Source organism: Aethalodelphis obliquidens, unplaced genomic scaffold, assembly GCF_003676395.1.
Source record: "Aethalodelphis obliquidens isolate GAN/ISIS:26980383/991018 unplaced genomic scaffold, ASM367639v1 scaffold48, whole genome shotgun sequence".
NCBI lineage: Eukaryota > Metazoa > Chordata > Mammalia > Artiodactyla > Delphinidae > Aethalodelphis > Aethalodelphis obliquidens.
This window is the reverse complement of record NW_020837992.1, coordinates 3,191,775-3,217,736: the sequence shown is the minus strand read 5'-3', so window position 1 is coordinate 3,217,736 and position 25,962 is coordinate 3,191,775. Positions and strand designations below refer to the sequence as shown.

The 25,962-nt window shown below is 44.8% G+C and overlaps 1 protein-coding gene across 10 annotated transcripts in view; it reads right to left on the bottom strand.

Annotated features, from left to right (window-relative positions):
• Window positions 1–25,962, bottom strand: part of SRGAP2 (SLIT-ROBO Rho GTPase activating protein 2) — a 235,109-nt gene that overhangs the window by 36,809 nt on the left and 172,338 nt on the right. For 7 of the 10 annotated variants that reach the window (XM_027082804.1, XM_027082806.1, XM_027082810.1 and 4 more), the window contains 6 exons: window positions 20,230–20,454; window positions 16,459–16,560; window positions 15,029–15,226; window positions 7,291–7,375; window positions 4,533–4,560; window positions 2,629–2,653 (listed from right to left, as the gene is read on the bottom strand). In XM_027082804.1, coding sequence (XP_026938605.1) covers window positions 2,629–2,653; window positions 4,533–4,560; window positions 7,291–7,375; window positions 15,029–15,226; window positions 16,459–16,560; window positions 20,230–20,454 — 663 coding nt within the window. The remainder of the gene's footprint in view (window positions 1–2,628; window positions 2,654–4,532; window positions 4,561–7,290; window positions 7,376–15,028; window positions 15,227–16,458; window positions 16,561–20,229; window positions 20,455–25,962) is intronic. The other 3 variants (XM_027082805.1, XM_027082807.1, XM_027082813.1) reach the window with 1 other exon arrangement.

Below are 25,962 nucleotides of genomic sequence, written 5' to 3'. Positions count from 1 at the left end.
GGCCCTTGAAGGACGATCGAGTCAAATCCCCATTCAATCAGATTAAAGGAACTTTAAACCAAAAGTGGAGGGAGAAAAGTAGCAGACATAACTTGGAAGAGATAGTAAAGCAGGGGTCCAGTGATTTGCAGCGGAAAGCAATCAAGAAGGTGGCTAGATAATGTCTAAATATGCCATTGTTTGGCAGAATTTCTCACACATGAGAGAGTTAGGATTTTTGCCAGGTACTGATCTTTGTTACATTTGTTAGGTTTACGTTTTCACCAGGGAGAAAATACAAGTCTTGACCCCTGATTAGATGTGGGTAATAAGGAAAACAGAGGCATCAAAGATAAGATGTGGGGCTTCAGGGATTGTGAAGAATAGAGGGTCTCCATAAGAGTCGAGAAGTAAGGGGAGGTGCTAAGGAACCGAAAACGTGGTGGGAAGGTGAGGAGATGGATGCTGAGGGTAGGAGTTGCCACCGCAACTCTTGAGCATCAACGTCCTGCCCATCAGTTAGGAGTTAGATCCAAAGACTCAGAACGACAACGTTACAGAACAAGTGGACGCTTTGGGAAGGAGAGAAAAGAGACAGAATCATCCAAGGCAACGCAAGTGACAAGGGAAAGAATATGGAGGGAAGTCAAAAGAGGACCAAGCCTTGGGGAAATGCTTACATTTCGAGGAACAAAGATGGGCCAGCAAAGAAGATACGGAAGTAATAGGAATGAGAAAATTCTGGGCTTGAGGGGAGCAGGCAATGCTTGGAAGCAGCAGTTGAGGCATCTCTTTTTGAAGGAAAGTCAGATGGTCTGAACCTAGGCTTTGCTAGGGTCAAAAATGATTGGAACGCATTGGGTAGACTCAAAAGCAAAAGTTACACAGCTCTTCCTCTTGTTTGGCTGATTTGCCATAAACAACCAAACAAATTTTATTTCCTGGTTATGTATACGTGATTACTCCTCTTCCAAATTACTCACTATTTACCTTTCTGACTATCTTAGAAAAACTCTTCACTGATCCACCATTAGATCTGAGCTGCTGGAAAAAAAGTGAATGAAAATAAGGTCTTTACTTGATTGGGGTTTCTGGTGCATGCTGGAACTCTTACACAAATCTAGCACCTGGCAAATATGCTTTGCTTGCAACTGCCTAGGCACAGCAGGATGAAAACCAGATGGGAGCAGTTCTTTTCTGATTATGAGCCCAACCAGGGACACAGATCACCTGCCAAACCGTGGCCTTTGGCACTCCTGCAGCCAGAGTGGTCGCACCCAGGCTCCATCTATATGTAGGAGGCTCAATTTCAGCCCAGGAACTGAAAGGAACAAACTTCAAGGTCAATCCTGTTCTTATTTTCGAAGGGGGGTGGGATAAAAAACATTGCTCCCTCTTTAAGATATCCACCTATTAATTTTAAATGTAATAAATGATCCCGGGGAGGCACACCGTTCCTCTCTAGTTTTAACTGAAATTATGAAAGAAAGGGGAAGCAGAAACAAAGAAGAGGAATAGAGGAAAGAGAACTGCAATGACATCTTTATAATTTAAAAAATGTGTAATTGCATCTGATGGTGTTCTCATTAAAAGAAGATCCAAAATAGAGAAGGGAAAAAAATTAGTGACAGCAAAGCTAAGACAAGTGCGGGCTATGTTATCAACTTCCCCAGCTGGACTGCCCAGCCAGCTGAAGCAGTGAGATCAGCTGAAGACCCTGCAGGGGCTACCACCATCGCAGAAACCATGTGCCCTCTCCATTCCATTAACTCCCTGCGGCTACAGCCACTGTGAATTACCCAAAATGATTTTTTAAAGGCTGGATCAGCTTTCCCCTGAGTAGACACAAAGACATTTCTGAGCTCTCTCCACCCCCTCTCTGCTAACTGCCTGCTGCATAGCTGGTATGAGCTTAGGGGATACAAAACCATTTTAGTATTTGCCATAAAGTATAATTAGGAAGTCCAATTTGCAACTGCAAAAAAAAAAAGAAAAAAACCCGTCAATTAATTTTTTTTAAACAAGCATAAGTGCTGTTTAGATTATCCACTGATGTGGACTGCCCATGCCGAGCTAAGATCCCTCCTAAGGTGGGTCATGAGAGCTGGTTGCTTACAGCTCAGTGTCAGATTTGAATACAACTCTGAAGATAATGCACATAATTGCAGAGCTCAATGTCTCTTGCTTATCATTCCTAGACCAGACTTATCTTTACATTTTTAGTATGTCTTAGAAATACATCTAAGATGACCATGCCACCAGAAACAAACAAAAACCTGCAAACTTGGTCTAGGTGATTAGATGCTGTGAGTTACTGTCATATTGGTACCCATGTATGAAGTGTGAGGCCTCTTTCACGGTCTCCTAGAGAAGTAGCACCAAAGATAGTCCTGGCACAGTCTGCCACAGTCAAACCAGACCTCTAGCATGTAAGAGCATAAACGACTAGAGAGGAGAGGAACGAGTCCCTGCCCCCCTCACTAATTTGATGAAGTTGCCGTAATATTAAACATACTATGACTAAATGGTACATTCCAAATGTAAGCATGAAGTCAGAAAAGTGTCTGTCCCATCCACACTGGAGTTCCATAAATATCTGGGATCTAACCATTTCACGCCAGACAAGCCTGCCTCTTGCTGGGCCCTTACCTGTTTCCTCACAGTTGAGCTACGCCTGTGGTTGAATGCAGCAACAGGGAGGGAAAAGAGAAAATGAGATTAAAAACAATCTGTGAGGTAGTTAATGAAACAAACCACATTAATCAGCTCAGTCCCAGAAGTGGCTAAGAGACTTGATAAGTTACCTTCCAAATGAAGCCCAATAAAGCGCTTTTCACAAAAGCTTAGAGGTCTCTGGTTTTAATGTCTGCCACCATTCAAAAGTAGAATAGGAGGGAATTGGTTCAATTTGCAGTAAAATATATATAGGTCAGACAACAGGAAGATTTCTCCATTTGCAAGGAGACACTAGTAAACACCAAAGGAAGCTATGGTTTTCTTTCTCTTGGAAATAAATCCTTAGGGAAAAGATAAGGAGCGATTTTCCCGGAATTTAGACAGTAGTGTCCAGACTGGAAGGAACCTTAGCGATTCCATAGGTCAATGCTTTTCAAGCTGTGTTTAGCCTTGGAAGCTTTTTCTCCAAGGGAATCTGACTCAGACAATAATACCCAAGCAAGGAGAGCAGTGATGCCTCTTTGAGTGAGGGAAGGAGGTAGGGACCAGAGCCCAGCTGCTGGGCACCTTCTGCCACTTCCACTAGGCTCTTCTTAAGGACCTCTTTGGAATCCTAGAGCTCCTTGGATCTAGGTGATTGCTCTGTCTTGTCTTTTTTTTGGCCACGTTGCACAGCTTGTGGGATCTTAGTTCCCCTCACAGCGACTGAACCCATGCCCCCTCCAGTGGAAGCATGGAGTCTTAACCACTGGACTGCCAGGGAAGTCCCTCTCTATCTTGTCTTATGGATGAGGAAACTGGAGTTCAGCGAGGGGAAAAGAGCAGCCCAAGGTCACACACTGAATAACACAGCATAAGGGAATTCAGCTCAGCTCTTTTCACTCCCATAGAGCCTTCTGCAGTTATGGCACTTTAGGTGAAATTAGCACCAGGAAGGTATATTCTACAGAATTCCATTATCCTGGTTCCCTCCAGTCAACAAGACTAGTATATTTATGGGATCTTTATTGTGATCCACAATGACAAAACGATGAAAGCCAAATGAAGCTATTTTTAAGTAATGAGCCTATAATTGTAAATGGCCTCATGACTATTGTGTGTGTGTGTGTGTGTGTCGCCAGATATAAGTGGTTTATATAATGGGCTAACGCAGGGTCTCTAAGGAGTCCGGCCCGTTAAAGCTCTTTCCCCAGTTAAATCAGCACATTTTTAGGCATCTGAGAACCGTCGGCTGAATGAATGCCTTGCTCGTCGCCAACTCACGAGTTTTCTCATAGCAGCTCCGTGACTGAGAGGGAAAATATTTGGCTGGGGTGGGGGAGGGCGGGGAAGGTGGGGAAAGATTGGGAGGGCTGCATACTTGTACATCAGGCGAGGATGTCTACCAATGCTGTTGGCAAGCAATGCAATGTAATATTTCATTATCAAGCGACACTCGCTAATTAGAGACTGTCATCTTTTCCACGTATAAAAAAAATTTCAGGTCAAATGCTATCTTCTGATCCTCGTTCTCTAGGTCAGAGACCTCCCAAAACCCACATGTTGAAGTCTAAAAGCTAAGGTTAGGTTACCAGGATCCTCCAGCGTCGAACATTTCTTTTCCGTGCAACGCAGTGGTTTTGGGGGGGTCTCTGGGACTATTTTGGCAAACGGTAACTCTCTTCACTTAATTCTGCTCGGCAAATCCCATTTCCATTTGAGGCCAGATGGGGTCAGCAAGGTAAAGGGATGGAAGCCACCCCTGCCCTAGGCTACCCCTTTGCAAAGTCATCCAACACTTCTACAACTCAACTCCTTGGCTCTTTCCCAGGTTGGGATGGCTCTACCCCTCCGGCCTCTCTTCATCCCTTCCCAGGGCTGTCTCAGGCCACACCTACCTGGCCAGACTGCAATCTGTCCGCTGACCTGTTGGAAAGACAAAGGCAAAAAGCACATGTTGAAGCAGACGGGGTGAAAGGGGGAGACTTGCTCCCAGGAATGACTGTCTGCCCGGCTCCCCAGGGAGCCCCGAGGATCACGTGTGACTAGCCTTCCAGGCAGAAAAGAAGAGAGCACCCAGGTCCTCTTTCTGGGCCTCGTTTCTGACGCTTGTTCCCAGCCCAGGGCTGCTGGTATCCTGAAACCTTAGGATTGCCAACTCTGCTTCCCAGTGGGAAAACGGGTGGATGCGGGGGAAAAATAGCAAGGCAGAGCATATCTTAGAGAACAAATTATTAGAAACTTTCCCAGAGATGAAATTCAGCTTCTCTTCTATGTGTGTTGGGTGTGTGTGTGGTGGGGAGGGAGGGATGAACCTGCTTGCCCTTCAGGCTGTGAACACACACACACACACAGTTGAGGGTGGAAGGGGAAGAAGGAAGGAATAGTTATTTGGGGAGAGGAGGAAGCATACATCGAAATTCTCGTTTTAGATTCATACTAAATTCTCACTTCCATTACACTGGGCTGAAATGACAAGGGAAAAATATTTAAAATGCTGCTACTGCTTTTAGACTGTGGTTCTCAACCCAACAGTGGGCCCTAATACTAAGCTGGATGGATCATACACAGTCTTAAAAAATGGAATTGAAAATCTTAATGCTCATCTGAAGTATTCTTATGTTTTTTAAAAATATGCATGTGCACTTGGGCCATTATGTAATCTGTGTTGCTTTTTTTGGGTCCACAGTTAACCCAGCTTGGTCTGTATTAGACCGTATTAGATAAACCAGGGAAAGGGTAAGCAGGTGCTGAGCCGGGGAAGGAGAGATTGGCTCCCAAGCTCCTCATCCAGTTGCCTGGAAAGGCGACTCTAAGGGCCGAGGTTGCGGCGGGGGGGGGGGGGGAGGGCAGGGCTTTTTCTTGCCTTTAAAGGTTGCTAATTGTTGATTACAGTTCAGCTCATCTTGAGCAACACCTCCCCCACCCCAACAGCCTCTCTTACCAAAGGCTCAGCTTTCATCTGCAAAAATATTATTCAGAGCCATTATTTCTAACATCTGTCCCATTTCCATTCTGGAATATTCATACACATCAATTATCCCTCTGTGGCAAGAAACAAGGGGCTCTTGCGTTAGTGACAAATACATACAGAAGGCAGGGACATGATGACTTGCACACAGGAAGACCTATATTTTTCATTATTGCTAGAACTTGTCATCTTTAGATGAAGGTAATTTGCAGCACTGATGAACAGTCACCAACCTTCACCCCTTCATAGTAGCACACTTGGTGCATGTATGTGTGTTGCAAACACACACACACACACACACACACACACACTCTCTCTCTCTCTCTCTCTCTCTCTCTCTCTCCCGCCCTGTTCCCCATCTCACTTATGGGTCATGCTTAGATTATCCTGGCAAAAAGAAATCAAAGTTATAACTTGCTTCAAATAGTTCTGGGCTTTTCTTCCTCCGATTCCCCACGGAGCAATCTGATAACTCAAGAGTAAAGATTTTCTATAAGCAAACTTTGGATCTCAATGCCTAGACCTGTTCAGCCCGAGTCCCCTGGGTGTTTCGGAGGGAAGACAACAGAAGTTACTTAACAGGCTTTCTTAACATAAAAGAAAATGCCTTAAAAATCACAAGATCAAAGACATTAGAGATAAAAGAATTAATCATCTGGGGGAATCGTTCAGGGCAGGAGAACAGGGTAAGAAGGGCGGGTAGGAGGCTCTGATTTCTGGGGCCATTGAGCCAGTGAGTGCTGTATACTTCCCTAGATTCTGCAGTTGGTCTGAAGAATTTATTTGAGAATGTTAGACCTCTGTGGGTGCAGGTTTTGCCTTTCACTGGTGTTAGAACACCAGTAGCCTCCCCCTCCCTATCTTTAAGTGAGGAGATCAGTGGGGGAGGGAGGAGGGGCAGGGCCTTCAGAGGTGTCCCCAACTTGGGAATCCCATTAATCATAGGATGCTGAGAGCTGGGCAGGAGACCTGGGCAAGGTGCCAAAAACCCCAGGGAAGCTTCTCTTTCAACCCCTGCCTTCTGTTTGACAGCTGAGGAGAGAAAGTCCAGAGTGCCAGTCCGGTCCTCTGCCTTGCTACTTTCCAGGGTCTGGTTAAAATCATCCTATGAGACCAGATAGTCGATTCAGCACCACAGCTTCAGCCTGGCCAAAGCAGGGAGAGGGCTGCCTCTTAGCACCAGGACCCTTCAAAGCAGAAGAAAACCTCTGCCCCACCTTGAAGCTACAAACAGCTGCAGTCTGCCCATCAACCCTGCCCTTGAGAATCCTCTCCTCTTTTCTCCTCAGAGCAGCTGTGTAGCTCACCTCACAGCTACCCACCTTCTTGCTTCAGCCTCGGTCCTGCTACAAGAGGAGCTGAGAGTTTTCCCGAAGTGTCTGGACAGTAAAGAACGCACCAGCTCCTTGGCCTCAGTAGTGGCAGAGGAGGCGCAGGAGTGGGGCTGAGTGGAGAGCAGGCACGCTCCATTTAAACAAATAGATGATGCACATTAGTGCTTCATTAAGCATTGGCCCTTCCCCATTACTCAAGCGGTCATTTGGGGCGTGTGCTTCCACATCAAACGAGCGAGGAAAAGCAATGCACTCATATAACCAGACTGAGGATGGAGGCGTGTGCTCAGCACTTGGGCCCAGGGCTCGGCCTTCCCTCACTGCCAAATCTCCAGCAGAGCCCACACTCACTCTCTCCCAGGGTTTTCTGGAGAAGGTCGTGCTTGGCTTGTAGCTTGGTGATGAGGTTCCTGCCCTCCAGGTACTCCTTCATTTTCTGTAAGGGAGGAGGATAAAGAACAATCAGTCCCGAAGGGAAAAAAAAAAAAGAAAAATCACAGACGCTCAGCTGTACAATTCCCTTTCTAAGAGGGCTTTTGGTTTCTGACCCAATTTCCACTGGGTCCATTTTTTATTTTTTTAAGGTCCTGAGCATGTGAGCATCTGCTGATTTTCCTGGTGGATTAGTATCCTGCTCTATGTCTTCCTGGGAGCTCCGCGTCAGCCACCATAAGAAGCTATCTCCTCGGGCCCCTCATCCATCTCTTTCAGCTCCTTGGAAGAAAAGCAGGGCGTGGAGGGACTCACTGAGCCCCGCCTTCTTGGTGTGAAGGATACACACCTGCGGCTCATCACCTCCACTGACATCCAGCCCTGCCCGGCCCCTCCCAGGGTGCATTCCTTCACCCCAGGAGCAATGTCAAGGTTCAGCCCCTGCCTGGGCTGCAAGCACCAAGCACAGCATTCAGCGCATCTCTGTCTGAGCCATATTTTCATCATTTCAATCGCTTCCTCCTCTCTTGTGCAGAGTCTTTGTGGAAAGCTTGGGATTTCTGAGCACACAGAGACAGGGGCTGCCACCCTCCATCTGTATACACACATACTGGCAGTTCCAAACGCAAGATGAGGTTTATGGAAATGCGATCCCATCTGCTCTAACAGTCAAGATATGATTGCTATGCTGTACTTTGTGATTTGACCTCTCTCAACCCTTGTCTGCTCAGTGAGAGACTATGTTTCCCTGGACAATTCATTAAATCTCCAAGACAACTCTATGAACTATGATTATCATTATCCCCATTTTATGGATGAAGGTACTGAGATTTGGAGAGATTCAATAAGTGGCTCTAGGTCAAACGATTAGTGAGTGGTGGAACCAGTATCCACATATGCAGTTTGACAATACACTGTGTGCTTTTAATCGTTATGATAACGTGCTTGATCCATTATGGTACAGAGCAGAAGGAGAGAAGCAGAACAAAACTTCATAGTATTGATTCTTTACATATGTGTAGCAATTTAAGAATTTTTAGAGTACTTTAGCATGTATTTGACTCTCACAATAACTCTGTACAGCACATAGGGGAGACATATTATTTCCTGATTACGGATGAGAAGGGGAAGGGGATGAGAAGGGGAAGGGGGCATTGCTGATCGACACAAGCCAGTAAGCGGCGGTGGATCCTGGATCCAGGCCTTTGGAGGCCCTCCGTTGTTCACCCAGATGCTCCTGTGTGGAGCTTCGCAAATCTCTGACAGCACTTTTCACCCAGCCCTGTCATGGAGGCTTTGCTGCTCCTATGTCTTTCCCTCTAAATGGTATCCTCTCTATGGTCAGAGACTGTGGCATTCACTATTCTTTGCATCCCTGATGCTTAGTACTGTGCCCAGAAGATAGTAGACACTCAATAAATATGTGAAAATGAGTAAATAAATGAACAGTCTCACTCTCCTCTGGATAGAACCTTCCTCAGCAGTTACATACCACGCCTCCAAGTATGCCCCCACTCTCTGAATTAAATAGAAGACAAACAAAAAACAAGCCCTATGACAAACCATTTCTGCTGCTCTCCTCACGACCTGTTCCCTCTGCTCCTTTGTGCTTTTGCATGAGAACACCTGCATGAAAATAGGCTCTGTTGTCACCTTCCCCATCCCATCTGCTCCAGCTGCCAGCTCACCTGCTGTCAGTCTTCCCTGGGTGACATCCTAATCCCCAACCAATGCCTAACTGTGAGGCTTGGAACAGTACTTCAGGGCCTAGAGGCGAAACACCTTCAGGAGACATCCACTGCTAACATCTGAACTGCGAGAGCCCCCTCTTCGGAAGGTTATCCCAAGGAGACTCTAAAGGTGTCCCAATGAGGGAAAATTCACCCAGACACACTATAACCCTTAAAACAAGACCAGAGTGCTCAGAAAACAGCCAAAATTCTGAAAGGAGATGGATGCAAATTCCTTCCTCTCACTCGTGTATACTTGTGATTCTGGAAATCATCTTTTTCATTCATGTTCACAGTTCACTAGTTAACTCTGGCTGTCACTCAGTGAACCATTAAAATAAATAACAATCTGATAAAGAGGTATGATGAATTAACATTTCGGGTTCCACTAAATCCTGAAGGATCAAAAACTGTGTCAAGGTATGACCTGCCCGCCTAATAGTGGAAACAGTGGTTGGAAGTTTTCCGTCTAGGTAAGCCCGGGTACGAGAAGGTAAAAGCATCCTATTCGCAGGCATGTCATTTATCACTTCCCTGTCCCGCCCATAAATCCACGCTCATCTCTATGAGAGGTAAACTGGGAGAAGCAACCTGGGCTTTCCTGGGAGGAGCTTAGTTAGAAGGCTTCAGCTGCTGCTGTCCAGACACACAGCACAGGGAGCTGAGACAGCTGACGACAAGGGAGGAATAGGTAGCTTTTCAATGATTTCTGGAGGCCAGGGGGCTAGGAAAAGAACTGTTCATGTGTAATCTCAAAATCCTTCCTTGGGCAATAAGGGTCACTTTCCTTATTTAAACCATGTCCCAATATTAGGTAATTAATTTTCTTTCATTCCACTCCCTGTACCGTGCTCCTCTCCAGAAACACCTAAAGGTAAAGTGATTACCTGGAGTTTTCCTCAGTGGAGGAAAAAGGAATGGATCATGGTCTATTCCAGATCACCAAAATGAAATCAAATTCCTAAAACACAGTCTGACTGCCACACCCCCATATGCCCCTACTCCATTTTACACGCAATATTATCAAAACTGAGAATTTTTTCCAAAAGTAGGAAGGGAGGCAGGAGTCTATTGGGTGGTTTTGGGTTGTGCCATTGTAAACCTTAAATTCAGTTTTTACGATCTCACTGCTGATTTCTTTCTAAATAATTCCTAATTGGGTATTAATTGTCAGTGATGAGTTTTATTTATTGAAAAGGATTAGTATAATAATTTTTCTTTCTGAGCCTGCCCTCCCTGACAGACATTTCAGTTGCAGTAAAACGGAGAAGTCTGAGTTGGTATATTCTAGTCCTACCACTTACTAACTCTTCCAACCTTGGGCAAGTCACTTAACTCCCAGAATCTTAGTTTCCCCATCTGAAAAATGGGGATAATATCTTTTTTCACAAGGGTGTTAAACATGAAATAAGATAACAAGCATGACTGTGATTGTTAACACGAGGACTGGCAACTAGCAGGTGCTCAGAAGTGTTCCTTATACAGAATCACATGCTCAACCAAAAAACAGTCCTTCTCTAAACTTCTTTGCTTTGTGCTAATACTTAAGAAAGCTCAATCAAAGCAGGTTTCTGGCCTGAAAAAAAAAAAAAGTTTGAGGCACAAGAATGGTTTTCAAATTTAATTTAAAAATACCTCTTCTCTTTAAATACATTCTTTCCATGGTGGTGTAAAACTCACGGACCTTGCCTAGGTCTTGAATTTAATCTGTGAACCCAAGGCCATAAGTATTCACTGCTGCCAGAAGGTGGGGTGGGTGGGAGGAGTGAGCTATGCCTAGCCAGCCCCGTGCACAGAGATACACAGATGTCATTGCTGTGGCTGCTTCCCCACCAACCAAGCACGCTGACACTTCCCCCACTCCCCGTCAATTTTTAAAGCAGGAAACAGCTGTCAGACAGAATACATAATAGAGCAAACATTTCAACAGGAGCATATCTCCCCACTTTAATTGACAGGGCAGGGGCATTCATGCATTTGTACCTGCTTAGCACACATTTATCAAGTATCTGTTTATTCTTGGAGAATACCAAGATAAAAAAAGCTCTTGGACCTCACCAAGTCTAGCAGCCTTAGAGCACTGTCCATTCAATGGCCAAAGAACTGGCTCCTCTCCAACCTCTTACCTTACCCGAATCTGTCCTCCCGAATTCAGGCAGTTTAGCTTTGTTATTTTATCAGCTATAAGCCCTCCTTCCACCATTTCATCCCCCATTCAAGAACCCCATACTCCAAACCCCATACAAGGAAATACCTATAAGGGTTTGACAGCACTTGGCTAAAAACAGTGAGCATTACTGCCTATGAGCAGGGAATTGGTTAAATAAATGATGGAACATCCATCCATACAATGATGTTCTTGCAGCCATTACAAAAGGAGGCAGATCTTTTGGACTAATGTGAAGATAATACCCAAAATAAATTAAGTGAAAGAAGCAAAGTGAAGAACAGTATGGATGGTATACTTCTATTTGTATTTCTATTTATTTTATTTCCTTACATTTCTAATGTAATAATATTATATTAAAGGGTACATCAGTGGTTGTCTCCACACAGAATACCTCTGGAAGGACACAGAAGAAACTGGTTTCAATCACTGTCAGAGGGGAGGGGAAGTGGAAGTTGGGGATGGGTAGAGGCTTGACATTTTTCTGTATTCTCTTTTGAAATCTTTGCATCTTTTTTAACACTTAAAATAAAAAAGGCAATGGGAAAAAGGTAGACAGTGCTGGATTGTTTGTTAGAGAAGACAAGTGATATAAAGCCAAGGAGGTCAGAAAATGTCTTCTCACTTAGAGCAAAGAAGGGCAGAAAGCTGAGCTGTTCCTGAGTCTTCCCCTCACCTCAGCTTCCTCAGCAGGGCATAGAGAAGGCCTGTGTCCTGAGACCAGAGACCAGAAGATCAGAGTTCTGGTTTCAGCTCTTGCTGAGGACTTTAAACAAGCTACCCATACTTTTTGGATTTTTTGTTTGTTTTTTCAGTTTTTTTTTTTAAAAAATCTTTCAAATGAGAAGGTTTGGTTAGATGATTTTTTAAAAACACTTCAAGCTTTAAAATTCCATGATTATTTTCCTGGGACTCTTGCAAACGACTGACCTTTGTAGGTCATGCTTCAAATTTCCAATAGATGTCATCTGGGCAGATGAATCTGATGACAGCCGAGAGTGGTCAGAAAGCTTTCCTAGCAGCCCTCTGGGTCACTAGGCACACTACCAGGAGAGAAAGCCATGACAAGGGACCTCTTCCCAATCTTCCAAAAGAAGGCAACTTCTAGGACGTGCTACTCTGATGTCTTTGAAGGGCACAGGGAAACACATGGGCAACGTTTGTGGAGACAAAAGACTAAGAAAAGCACATCTGCAGTTGTGTTGGCTTTGTAGGGTTCCGCAAGCACCTGCAGCTGTCCTGGGGAACATGCACGCCCCCTTTTCTAGAATGTCCATTTTGCCAAAATGGACAAAAGTCTTTTTATCATGAACTATCTGACGCGTTCCAAACACCAATCACAAAAATGATGAACTCTCTTGTAAATCTGTTACTAGACAAGCCCAGACAAAAGAACCTTCCTGTTAGCCAAGGAAATTTGCACACAATTGTGATAAGTAGCATTATGGCCACAAAAGACAGGAAGTGAGTTAGAGGACATCAGTGTATTCAGACAGAGGTGAAAGGATGGGTGGGATTTGGGAGGTCACCAGTTGGAATATGGTCATTCCTGCTCTTACTAAAGGTCAATTTTGAATACAAATGTTATAGCTTCGCTTAAAGCCAAAAAGTAATTTCTGACAGTCTTAAATACAGATTTTTATGTCCAAAATTCTTATTTAATCTTGTTCTGCAATGTAACAAGATTGGGTCATTTAAGTAGCGTTATATCTAAGCAGTCCAGACAGACCAGCCAGACAATCCCAAAAGCCTCTCGAGTATTCAGCAACCTCCTGAGATAAAGAAGCTTGGGGAGGTACGTAGCCCTCACTATAGACAGGAAGTTTTCTTCATGTCTGTCCCAGGTTTTTCATGCCTTCATGCTTTTGCACATGCTGCTCTTGCCTCAACGAATGCCTTCCTCCTCTTGATTCACTCATTGCCTGATCAGCACAGAAATTACTTTGTATGTAATATTTCCCTAACTCCATTTATCCTGATTGCCGTTCATGCACATGTGCATGTATGCACTTAACATTTTTTACATTTATTTTTTTTAATTACCCAAATCAACCTATTGTAATTGTATTGTAATTGTTTACACTCAGTAAAAAAGAAAGTTTTCCCTTCATAGGCCTAATTCCATCATTCTCCTCTTCATTTTATATTCTTAGCATTCCCAGGTTATATAGCACAGTGTCTGGTACATAGTAGATCCTTAATAAATGATCAATAAACAATTTAATAATATTCAATGAATAAATTAATAGTGATGATGGAGATAATAAATTTTCAGCAATTTTGAGCACTCACTACAAAACAGGCAATGTGCTATGTATTTCACAAAAATGAATGAATGAGCCAAAATGTCATTCCATTCTTTCTCTGTATAGATTTTAGTATTTTACTCATAAATGTATTAAAGAACGTTATAATTAAATGACTTAGGAAAATATTAATCATCTGTTAAATGAAAGCAGCAGATTATAAAACAATATGTACAGCAGTATCCCATTTTTTATAATAAAATTATAAATATATGCTCACATCTGTGTGCATGCATAGAAAAAAGCCTGGAAGAGAATATATTCTAACACTATTATTTCTAGGTTATTGGGATTATGGCTGATTTTTAGTTTCTTTTTACTTCCAGATTCTATATAATAAGCATGTTTTGTTTTGTATTACAAGAAAAAAAAAAGTTATTTTAAAAGAATAATACTGTTAAATCACTCCCTCTCAACAGTCTTCTCCAGGACTTAAAAAAATTTTTTTTGAAGAATTCTGAGCTTAATTACATGAAAAAACAGATTTCTTCTTTGAAGGAGATAGCAAATCACTAGTGTTCTTAATGGAGAAAGGGCAGTGTTCAAAGAAGAATTAAACAAATGTTTCCAGTTGGAGGAAAAATTCAATTTACTACATGCAGATTGTGTTTCTTGACTGAAAAACAAGTTAATTCCTCTCATTCAGAATCAGTATGCATATTCACTGGCTATATTTCCTCTCACATCTGCAAACTTAATTTCTTCTTAGTCGTCAGAAGATTAGGAAATACATTTTAGTTCAGGCAATAAATCCTACTTGGCAAGCTCAAAATAACTTAATTATTAAAAAGTAGCACCAAAGACCAGCCAGCAACCTTCCAAAGGACTGTTAACACTACTTAAAAAAAATTGGGTTCATCTGTCTAAAAGAGGACTGGGAGATGCATGAATAACAAAATATAATGTTTTAGAATTCTATGCAAACCAACAATGCTACACATTACCTGTCCCTTTGAATTTTAGCCATAATTATGAAAAATAATTTCCCACTTTAAATTATAAACTAATATCATATCATATCAACTAGGAAAGATTATGGACTTTAAAAACAAGACATGTGTTAGCCAAAATATTTCGACGTAGTTCTCAAGAACCAAGAGATGCAGTCCCCCTTTCACGACCCCTAGGGGTGAGAAGGAAACTTTCAAACAAAAGCTTACTAGCTGGTTAAAAAAGTCTTCAAAAAGAAAATATTCTTGGTAGTGTACTTGGGGCCATCCTTTCTCTTGGGGGGGTCCCTGTTAGATATACAACTTGTGTATATTTGTGTCTATAAGTGTAGGGGTGGTCTCTGAACATGCCCAGATCCAAGTCAAGATATTCAAAGACTTGATATCCTGCAAGACACTGGATAAGATATCCTGCAGACACTTGACAAGGACGCTGGGATCCAAATGGCCTGTGTGTGCTGCAGTGCCTAAAGATGATCTTCAAAGGCCACTGAACCCCCTCACCGTGAAATAGAACTGCTCTGTCTCTTGCTGGTTGGCTCTCCTCTTGGCAATGCTGGGTTTGCTCATGAAGGTTTCTGAGACGGTGGACTTGACGGATTCCATAGAGTTGCTGTACTGGAAGCAATCGGACACATCAAAATCCTCGACGGTCACAATGTCCTGGATGGTCTGCAGAGTGGCCTCCATTGTCTTCTTTACCTGCCATGATAAGGACCAACATAATGCATGAGGGGCAGGCTGCAAAACAAGAGGTGATGGAGAAGCTTGGAGAAGTGGGAGAGAAGTGGGCTGAGGAAGGAGGGAGGGTCTGTCAGAGGGTGCAGGTCTGCTTCCCATTGGACAGTGCTAAGTGAGTGATAAATATCACACGGACCCCACTCTCTCCAGTGAGGACCTAAAACCACTACTCCCTTCACGCTACATGCTTGACCCAGCTATTTAATGTTCACTTTTTAAATTTAAGATTAGCTCTTCGTGGGCTTCCCTGGTGGTGCAGTGGTTGAGGGTCCGCCTGCCGATGCAGGGGACACGGGTTCGTGCCCCGGTCCAGGAGGATCCCACATGCCGCGGAGCGGCTGGGCCCGTGAGCCATGGCCGCTGAGCCTGCGCATCTGGAGCCTGTTCTCTGCAGCGGGAGAGGCCACAACGGTGAGAGGCCCGTGTACCGCAAAAAAAAAAAAAAAAAAATTAAAAAAAAGATTAGCTCTTCGTTATGCTGGACGTGCTAAGGGAGAGAGGATGAAACAAATCCAAACCAACCCCATCATACAAAGAGCTGTTTAAAAATGTATGATGGGGCTGGTCCCGCAATGCCCCAGGTTCTGTTTCCCGACCTTCAACAAATGAATGAACCTGTTTGCCCACGTGCAAACTAAGTGACCCATCCCCAGGCTTTCCTGATCTTACCGGGGAAAGTCAGACTTACTGACATGCCAGGTGAGAAGTCACATGAGCTCAAAAGAAAGGAGCTGATAATTAATCATACTGCCCTTTTAACTGGTTGTTGAAAGCCAATACGTTGGGCCCAGAAGAAAGTCACCCTTTTCTAAGAGGATGGAGATATTTGAAGTGTCAAAGTCAAAGGCCTCTGTTTGTTTGAAAATGCTGGAAAAAGCCAGGCATGAGGGGGTGGTTTCAGAGACACAATATTGTTCACACAGCTGCCAAGTGCCATTTTGATTAAATGTGCAAAGGGGGGGGGAAAGCATTTTGCAAAAGCTCAAAATAGAGCTCAACCTTTGGCAATGCAAGAGCAACTTCCTGGAGTTCAAGGGCAGGATGTAGCAGAAGGGGAAAATCCAAGCCTACATTTGGCTACGAAATGTTTGCAGCAGCCCGGACATTCTCTGCATGGCTCCGTCCACCTGCTCCCAGACGGGCAGCAGCAAGAGGTTTGACAGGGAAACTCAGAGGGTGGTTCTGAGTCTCACCTCTTCGTTCTCAATCTTCAGGGTGGATAAGCGAGATTGTAGTTGTTGGCATCTCTGTACCAGCTCACTCTGGACGGGCTGCTGGGCGCAGAGCTGGGAAGCCTGCCAAAAGAAAGCAATACTAGGTCAGGAAGGGGACACAGTTCTTTTGTCAGAGTCCCATTACTGTTAATAAAACTACTTATATTCAAGCTGTAAAGCTCGCAAATTTTATGTTAAAACAAAATCCAAAGCCAAAGTGTGTAGACCTCTTCCAGGACCAAATAGCACAAGAAAGGAATGAGCAATGGAACCTGTTTGGAAAGATCTCTGTCTCTCTTTGTAGCCCACCTCCAGCCTAGTGCTTGGCAGACGCAGGTCTATACAGGGCCTTCGGCTCTTAGGAAGCTGGAGTTAGGGCAGAGAAGAGTGACTTAGGCAGCCCAGCTCCAGATACACAAAGCTTTGGCACAGTGAGGACTTCCTGCCAGAGGTCCAAGTGGCCACCTCGCTGGCCCCTCCTTCATTCCCTGCTGTACACCAGAGTGAAAGCAGGAGAGAAGTGGGTCAGGAGGCTAACATGCCGCTGTTGGCAGCCAGCATGTGTTTATAAATCTGGGCCGTGCATGAGAGCTCTGACTCAATGAGAGAAAGCGTGAAGCCAGGAACAAGTCCACGGGCTTTGCTAGAGGGCCCCAGAGGGCATGGAATCTTGTGGAACTTGGCATTTTCAAAAAGCCATCGTTTTACTCCAGATCTTCACCAGATCTGTGTGGGAGAGAAGTCTGCCCTTCCCCCCAAGGATCGCTGTCAACAAGCTTCCCCCTGTGTGAGGGGATGGCTAAGCCACTGTCTCCTGATGGGCCCATGGCAATGGCATAGGTGTGAGGTCACCCACAATCCCCAGGATGACAGATGAGGAACAGAAGGCTAGCAGATTGGGAGGCAGGACCACGTGGAGGCAGCTCCTGTCACCTTGCCACCACGTGTCCTTTAGCCTCTCGTCTGCAAAGAGACATCTGGATAGAACTGGCCTCCTCCTTCCCCAGCAGTGGGCACATTCACATGCCCAAGACCATTCTCTTGCTTGAAAAGACAAAACCTCTCTTCAAATGGAGGGGGCTGGGACTTGACCTTTTCCTCCATTGGCTTTTAAGCTCTCAACTGACTTGACCTCCTCCCCCAGCTGAGAGGCTGGCCTGAGCCAGCTCTCAGATCTGAAGCGAGCTGACTTCATTCTGGCTCTTGGATAAGCAGACACAATGGAGAAAGCTCAGTGGCCAGGATGGGTTAGTGCCAGTAGTGAAACTCTCTGGCTGCCTGATGTCACTGGTCAGGCATTCAGAGCCCCACAAGTCTCTGGGGGCACCAAGGGTAGAGCCAAGCACCTCCTCCTAGTACATCTGAGAGTGCTTGGCATCAATTCATGCGCTGAGTGCCCCAGAACACCAATCAGTGGCGGGCCTTGGCCAATTTCAGGGCTTCCGCTCAAAATGCCATCCGAACTTTGGCCCTAGTTCAAGGACTTCCAGGCAGCTCCCTCTTGTTGCCTCCACAGTCTACAGACAGCCCTCAATGACTGGGGATAGATGGCTGCTTTTCCACTCACATGAAGGCTAGGCTGGAATGCAAAACCTTTGCAAGATCTAGGACTGGCCCTGGCCCCTGCTTGGCCCAGCCACTGATCAGCTATATCACACAAAGGGAGGCCCTGGGCAGAAGACTGAACTATTGATTTTTAAAGTAACTTCGACGTAGCAGGGAGGAATCATGGAGGGAAAACCACCTCCATGCTAGTTTCTTTAAGAAGCAGCAGGGCTGCTGATGCATGCTTTGGCAGTGGTCCTCTATCGGGGTGCAAGGTAATGCATTCCAGCTGTGCTCTGGAGTATGGAAATGAGGCTCTGACAGGGCTAGGAGGGGGCCTGAGCACCCAGCATTTGGAATCCCCCTTTATGGAGACAAGCTGTTTGGCTTAGAAGGCATCTCAGTCAACACCAGAAAATGTATCACTCCACTCAGCTGGTCCCCAAGTTCCACTGCTTCTTGGGAAGGAATCTCTGTGGCAGCTGGAGAAGGGACTTGGAAGGCAAGTTTGACCAGAAGCCAGGGCAGGTGAGGAATGGGGCTTCCTGGGGCTTGGTGACACACCAATACACCCTCGTATTCTAATTGCACATGCTGCCATCTCACTTCCCCATCTGTTCAGATGCTGCATTTCCTAAGCCACAGCAATGGAAACAAACTGTAAATGGCCTGGTTTTCCCCAAGAAGGAGAGGAGGAAAGAAATCATCTCCATGTTTTTGTCTTTAGGATAGAAATGTCCCACTCTCCATGGTGGCCTATTGATGAGAGCAAATCCGCTGGTTACAGTATAACAGTTGTCATTCTGGAGGAGGGTTTTCTAAAAAGCATCTGGATGCTAATCTTAACGGAAGCACCACTCCCTTGTTGAAAGGGCATTGTTGTTTTTCCATCACCCAGCATTCATTCTTCCTTCTTCTGATAACTTTGGACTGACTGTCCTTTGCGGGGAACATTCCACTCACAACTCAGGCCATGTGCTTTGGATGGGGCTCTCCCCAACTTGGGGATGCAGTGTGTGACCTCCACATAAGCCAATCAGCCGACTGCAGATACCAGCCACAGTGACTGGGGATAAGCACGTCACCCAATCGGGACCAAGGAGACACAATGAGACTTTTGTGGGGGCTTCTAGGAGGGAAGCAGATACTCTTTCTGCTGGATTTCAATCTACAAGGAGATAAGGCTGGAAATATAGTCACCTTGCCCCCACGGGATAAAAGCCTGTTTGAGAATAGAGCCAACACACAGGATGTGAAGCAGAAAGAGAAAAACTAAGTCTTGATAAAATTCCCACTCTTAAACCCAACCATGCCTGAAGATCCATCTTGAGCTTTTCTATTATGTAAGCCTATACATCCTCCTCCTGGTTTAACCCACAGGTCAAATGGTGGCTCCTACCCCAGCAATAAGATTCACTTTGATTTGTATGTACAACCACCAGAAGAGAAACGACAAGGTTCACAGTAATGAAAACCAAAGAGCTTCTCACTCCTCTCACTTCAGTTTATTTAGGCGCTTCTTGTTTTAGTCATCGGAGGTGAAAAGTCATAAACAGGGCCCCCATGTTTGTGCACTGCTGCCTGGGTAGCCATTCTTAGGGTTGACATCTTGGCTCCTGTCCTTTCTGTAGGTACCCCTTCTTTTTTTGTTCAATACCCAGGCAAAACTATACCTTTTATCACAGTCTTCTAAACCCAAGAAAATTAGATCCTTCAGAACTCTGCTGAGTGACAAAAGATCACGTCATCACCCTGCTTAGCCCTCCGTCCCCATCAGAAGTCTTTAGTATCTGGCCCCATCTCAGCTCTCGCTTCTTTCAGCCTCACCACTTGGAGGCCTCCACCCCTCTCCTTCCCTTTTGCCATACTGAACTGTTAGTAGCTTTTAGAACACGCTGGCTGTTTTTCACCTCCTCTGATCCTGCTGGTCCCTCTGGATGCCCCTCCCTGTGCATATTTCTAACTCTCAACTCAGCTGACTGTAAGCTGCCTGAGGGCTCTAATCCCCCTTGTCTACGGTCAAGCCTAGTGGATGGCAGGCACCCAGGAGCTGTTTGCTGAATGGCTGGAAAGGGCTTCACCCACCGGACATGACGCCAGACCCAGGCCTCGCCTTCCCCCGAATAACATAGCTTGAGTGCAGTAAATCTAGACACAAGTGAGCTCAAGCCCCTTGGGTACGTGCGGGTGGGAAGAGGGTCTCACCATGTCCCCCATGTGTGGCTGGAACTCAAACTTCATAGGTGGACAGAAGACATTGTTGTACATCTCCATGAGGCGCTGCTTGTCACTGGTGGCATCGAGGTTTTCTACAGCATTCTCGATGGCGTCCAGACCCTCGTGCTTTGACTGTTCCAGATTCGACTCAGCGGAAAGGAAGGTGCGAAGCGCGCGGTTCAGGCTGGCGTGGTAGCCTAAGTCACAGCACTGCTGTGGAACGGAGAAGGCACGTGAGCAAACCATGGACAGCCCCAGGGCTTGGCAGAGGGGGAGGGTGGCCCCCAGGGCAGATCTGATTCTGTCAACAAGACTAGCTGTGCAGCCGGAAGAGGGCGGACCCTCCACGATCTGGGTGATATTTCTCAGTTCTTGACTCCTAGTTTGATATGGAGGACTCCTTAGAGGACTGTGAGGTGGGTGGAATGAAGAGGACTCATTGGGACAAAATGAAATTATGTAATCATGCTCTTCAGTAAACATAAAAGAGTTGGAAGTTAAGGAGAATATTCTTCTATTTTCAGGTTCCTCTGGGGATACCACTGTAGCAAAATTCAACATAAAAATATAGCCTGCCACTGCCTCAGGGTTACTGTGATTTAGTCACCATATACCAATCAAGCCAGGCCATTTCAGCATTCAGGTTCAGAAATCAGAGGTGGTGCAAGAGAACTCCAGGTGAGAGAAGAAACGAATGTGTGTGTGTGGGGGTTGTGGGGGGGCGCTGACCCTACTGGTCGTCAACCCCCGCCTCCGGCAAACTCCCAACGTTCTAGGACAGGCCTTACTTGTAGATTAGGATTTCTGTACTAAAGCTCCTGCTTGACAGCATTTATGAGATCAAAAATTTCTAAACATAAGCCTTACTGGGAAAATTCACATCAACTAAAGGATCCTGATTGAAGTAACATGGGAAAAAAAAGTGCTATGAAAGAGGCAATAGTATAAAAAAAACACTGGAAGTCAAGCAACCTTGAAAAAGCCACTCCACATCCCTGAACCCGTTTCCTCAACTGTAAAATGAACAGATTTGGCCAGGTCAGTGGTTTTCAAGCTGTAGCCCAGAGCTCTATGGTTCTGTGCTCAGGCTGCCCTTGAGAAGGGGGTAACAGGGCAGCCCAACTAGCAGGACTTGGAGCCTCCTACCCCTGCTTCAACCAAACCAGCTCTGCTCTTGTTTTCTATTTAATATATTGGGATTCTATGTAAGGCCTGGTTTGAGAAAGAAGTCTTCTGCTAGAGAAAAAGTCTGAAAATACTTGGACTAAATATAATCCCTGAGGCCCTCTTCAGCAATGGCATTCTGTAACTCTATGACAATATTCCCCATCCCTCCCAAAGGACCCAGAGATCCAAATTCCTTGGCCATCTTTTATCCCCTCTATTGCTTAAACAGCTTTGAGATTCAGAACTTGAGAAGAATTATCAGAGAAGAATCTATGGATAGAGTAAGACCATCTGCCTGATTGCCATTTCATTCCATAAGCAGGCATTAACTTAACTCTTCCCCCAGCCTTTCCCCCTCTTCATGATCACATTGGGACCAGCCACTATTGGGGAAGAAAAAGCATGTGATGTGCCTCCTCCTCCCAGCATCTAACAAGAAGCTCTGTGACAGAGTGCCTGTCGGGCTGGGCTCTGGATTCAGTGCCAGTGGGCCCTGGCAGGTGCCTGGCTGTGCGGAAGAACAGCATTTACAGCTTAACTAGAGGCGGAGGATGGAAAGACATTAAATTCAGTTGGGAGGGAAGCTAGACAAAAGCGGCTGATTAGGAGGCTGCACGTGCAGGGGCACTTCCTCCTCTGGGAGATGCTGCTGGTCTAGCCAAGCTTCCCTTGAACCTGTAAACCTTCTTGACTAGCTCTGTGTAGACCCTGATGATGAACTCCATTCCTGTAAGTCTGATGAACAGAAGTAATGCTGCCCACAGGGCTGAGCAGGTACGTGGGGGTGGGGGGAGCTTTTCAGGGCAGAAGAGAATTAGAGGGAGGCAGTCTTCGTAACCTTTACATATTTTTGGTAACTCCCCTTTCCTCTCCATTCTCACTCCCTCTACCCTAATTCATACTCTTACCGTTTTACAGTGCTGTTTGCTTCACTGTCCTCAAATATGGTTTTTGTTATGCCTACTCCCTGCTGAAGAACCTATAATAGCTCTCATTTTTCTTCCAAAGTACCATCCACCTTCCTCAGTTGGGAAATTTAAAAATGCCTCCAGGGACTTCCCTGGTGGTACAGTGGTTAAGAATCTGCCTGCCAATGCAGGGGACACGGGTTCGAGCCCTGGGCCGGGAAGATCCCACATGTTGCAGAGCAACTAAGCCCATGCGCCACAACTACTGAGCCCACGTGCTGCAACTACTGAAGCCCGTGCACCTAGAGCCCATGCTCTGCAACAAGAGAAGCCACCGCAATGAGAAGCCCGTGCACCGCAACGAAGAGTAGCCCCCTCTCGCCACCACTAGAGAAAGCCCGTGCGCAGCCAAAAAATAAACAAAATTAAATATAATTTAAAAGCAAATAAATATTTTAAAATAAATTTTTAAAAATGCCTCCATTTACTAAGTGTGCTTACTATATATATGCCAGTGTGCTAAGAACTTGATTTATATTCTACATTTTAATCTGCATAGTAACGCCAGTGAGGTTGGTATTATTTTAATTTTCCGGACTAGAAAGCTGAGGTTCAGTGAAGTTAAGCAAGGTCAATAGCCAGAACAAAGCGTAAGTTGTCTTCAGTCTGACCGTCTAACATCATCTCCCTCTATTTTCTTCTTCAGACTCTTCTGTTCTAATCCAACGATATACTTTGTTCAGGGTCAAGTATTAGAAAACCATAGGTCTCAAATCAGCTGTATGACTGTAAGCAAGCTACTTAACCTCTCTGAGCCCCACATGGGGATAACGCCAGCCTCAGAGGTTGTTGTGTGGCTGATACACATTTAAACATATCTGGCACCATGCAGACACTTAAACAAACACCAATCGCCAATATCTCCAAATCCACTTTCAGCTCCCAGCATTCTCTCCTCCTAAAATGTTTCTCACTCCTTTCACCTGGGAACTGACCCAATCTTCAAGATCCAAATCAAATTCTCAGCCCCTAGGAAGCCAGCCAGCCCTGCAACTCTGGCATATATTGACCTTGGCCTCCACTCAGAGCAACATTCTTCTGCAGCCCTCATGTGACACAGAATGACACTCCCTCATTCTGTGACTCGCCATTTCACATCGCCCCAACAGAAGGCAAGAGGGCTTGGCCAGTGTCTTGTTCCTTCTTTGCATCCCTCACCATTAGGCCTTGCTCATAGTAGGCATTTAATAAACATCAGTTGATTGATTGATGCCAGGAATACAGATTCTAGCCTCCCTGGAAATAATCTACTTAGGCTGAATACTGATCTAAGTCAAGTGGGCAGATGCGGCCACTGAAGCCTTTTGTTTTACTCAGTCTGGATGGCCTTTGGAAGACATGGAACTTTCTTGGGCCAGTCCACTGTCTCTATTATATAACTGCTCTGTAGCTTCTCTGTGTCAGCGCGTGGGGGTCTGACTCACAATGTGCCCTCCGGCTCCTCTATGCCTCCAGCCAACCAGGGAGATTCAGAATAGGTTTTCCAGAGCCTTGGCTCTCCACATATCTGAAAGGGCAAGAGCCAGAAACTGAGGCTTCAACAAAGAAGCAACTTCTCGCAAGGTTAGATAAACAAGATTTGAATATTTCATCCCTGTTCCCGGTAGAATCCCAGTGAGTAGAGGCAGCACATTATTTTGCTCACAATGGGGACAAAGTATGCTTTCCATGGCTTCTGATGAGTTTTGTGGCCATGCCGGGCTCCCCTGGCCATTTCTGGGTTATATAAATGTTTGATGAAAATTCAGGGGAAATCAAATTTTTATAAGAACTTAATGATAGCCCTTCCAGATGTGTGATGACTTCAACTGACAGCTCATTAACCCTTTACCAGCTGATAGTCTCACCCAGAGACTCTAGAGAAGGCCTAGAAAGGAAACACCCACTTCAAACTTCTATGGAAGCAAGAAATAATTGCCCTTAATAAAATGTCCTATTGAGAAAGCTGGGTTCCCTCCTATCTGACTTGGGTGCACATGGTGTCACAGATTCTCTGCCCACGCACACAGCACTCACAACACTCCATGAGGACAATGCCCGGTTCTTCATTCCTCCATCTGCTCCTGGGGGAGAGAAGCACATTCCAAGGAGCCTGTGGTTCTTAGACTATCTCAAGTCACTTCAGAATATCTTTTTGGTTTTCCTGGTGTGTGTCAGATGCCTCATGTAGATTCCTAAAATCTGAGATTAAATCTTATACTATATAATAAAAAGAAGTCAAGGGCTAGTCCTTGTGTCAATGGACTGACATCGACAAAAATCACTTCTTTCACTTATCCTCGATGCCTTACCACACACTGAGCTTCGACACCGCCAGGAAGGAGGCAGAATGGTGTCCGTAACAGATGGCAATGGACTGGCACAAGATTCATCCCACATCTTAAAGCAAGTTCTGGATACTGGCGAGATCAGAATGTCAAGGGACCCGGGCTCCCCACTCACTCCTGCTCTAACTGTTGGCTCATGGCCAAAGCGTCCTTTTGGCCATTTTTATGGCAACAGATCGGCAAGAAAAAGCAAGAAACTAACTGATACATGTAATAACATGGATGCAGCTCAAAAACATCATGCTGGGCAAATGAAACCAGATATAAAAACATATATACTATATAAAAATCCCATCTTTGTGAAGTTCTACAACAGGCAAAACTAATTCACAGTGAAAGAAATCAGAACAGTGGTTGCCTCAGGGTGCGGGATTGATTGGAACTTTCTGAGGTGATGGAAATATTCTACATCTTGATAGAGATGTAAGTTAAAAGGGTATAGGATACTCCACAATTTGCAATTTAACACTTAAGTTCAGTCACTGTATGCAAATTAGATCTCAATGAGAACAGTGTTGAAAGGCATAAAAAGGAAAAAAATCTTGGCTTAGGAAATCATCTTCTTCCTCCTTCTATTCCTTTCTTCCTTCAATAAACAGATTATGTGCTCAGCTATTCAGTAAGCCCTATACTTATGTATGTATTAAGATACATATGTATGTATTAAGATAAAGAGGAGACTTGGTTCCTGCCCTCATGGAGCTTATAGAGGCTAAAAGACATTCCTCTGTTCTTAGTGCAGTGGCTCTCAAACATTTTTGACCTCCAACTTAGTAAGAAATACATCTTATATTGTCTCTTTCTCTCTCTCTCACACACACACACATACACACACACACACGCACCCCAACACAATAGTTTCACGGAATAAAACTTAACCTTACTAGTATTATGCACCCTGATATTTTCGTTCCCATTCTGTTCTAGTCTATTCTATCCTAGTATAGTTTATTCATTAAAAAAAATAATAAATCAAACCCATAAAAATTATTTCATGACTCCTCTAATGGATCATGACCTACGGTTTGAAAAAACACTGTCCTAGGGCCCCCTGTGCTTAGCCCTGGTGCTGCAATTAGCCAGTTACATAGAAATGATTTGTCTGTATGTCTGTGAATACCTCTAGGGTAAGAACTACTTTATTCTTTTTGTACCCCTGATGCTGCTGAGCACATAGCTTCATCCCAAGTAATACTTAAGGAACATTTGTAGAGCAGAATAATGTAAGCTTTTTTTAAAAAAAAAGAGTAATTAATTTC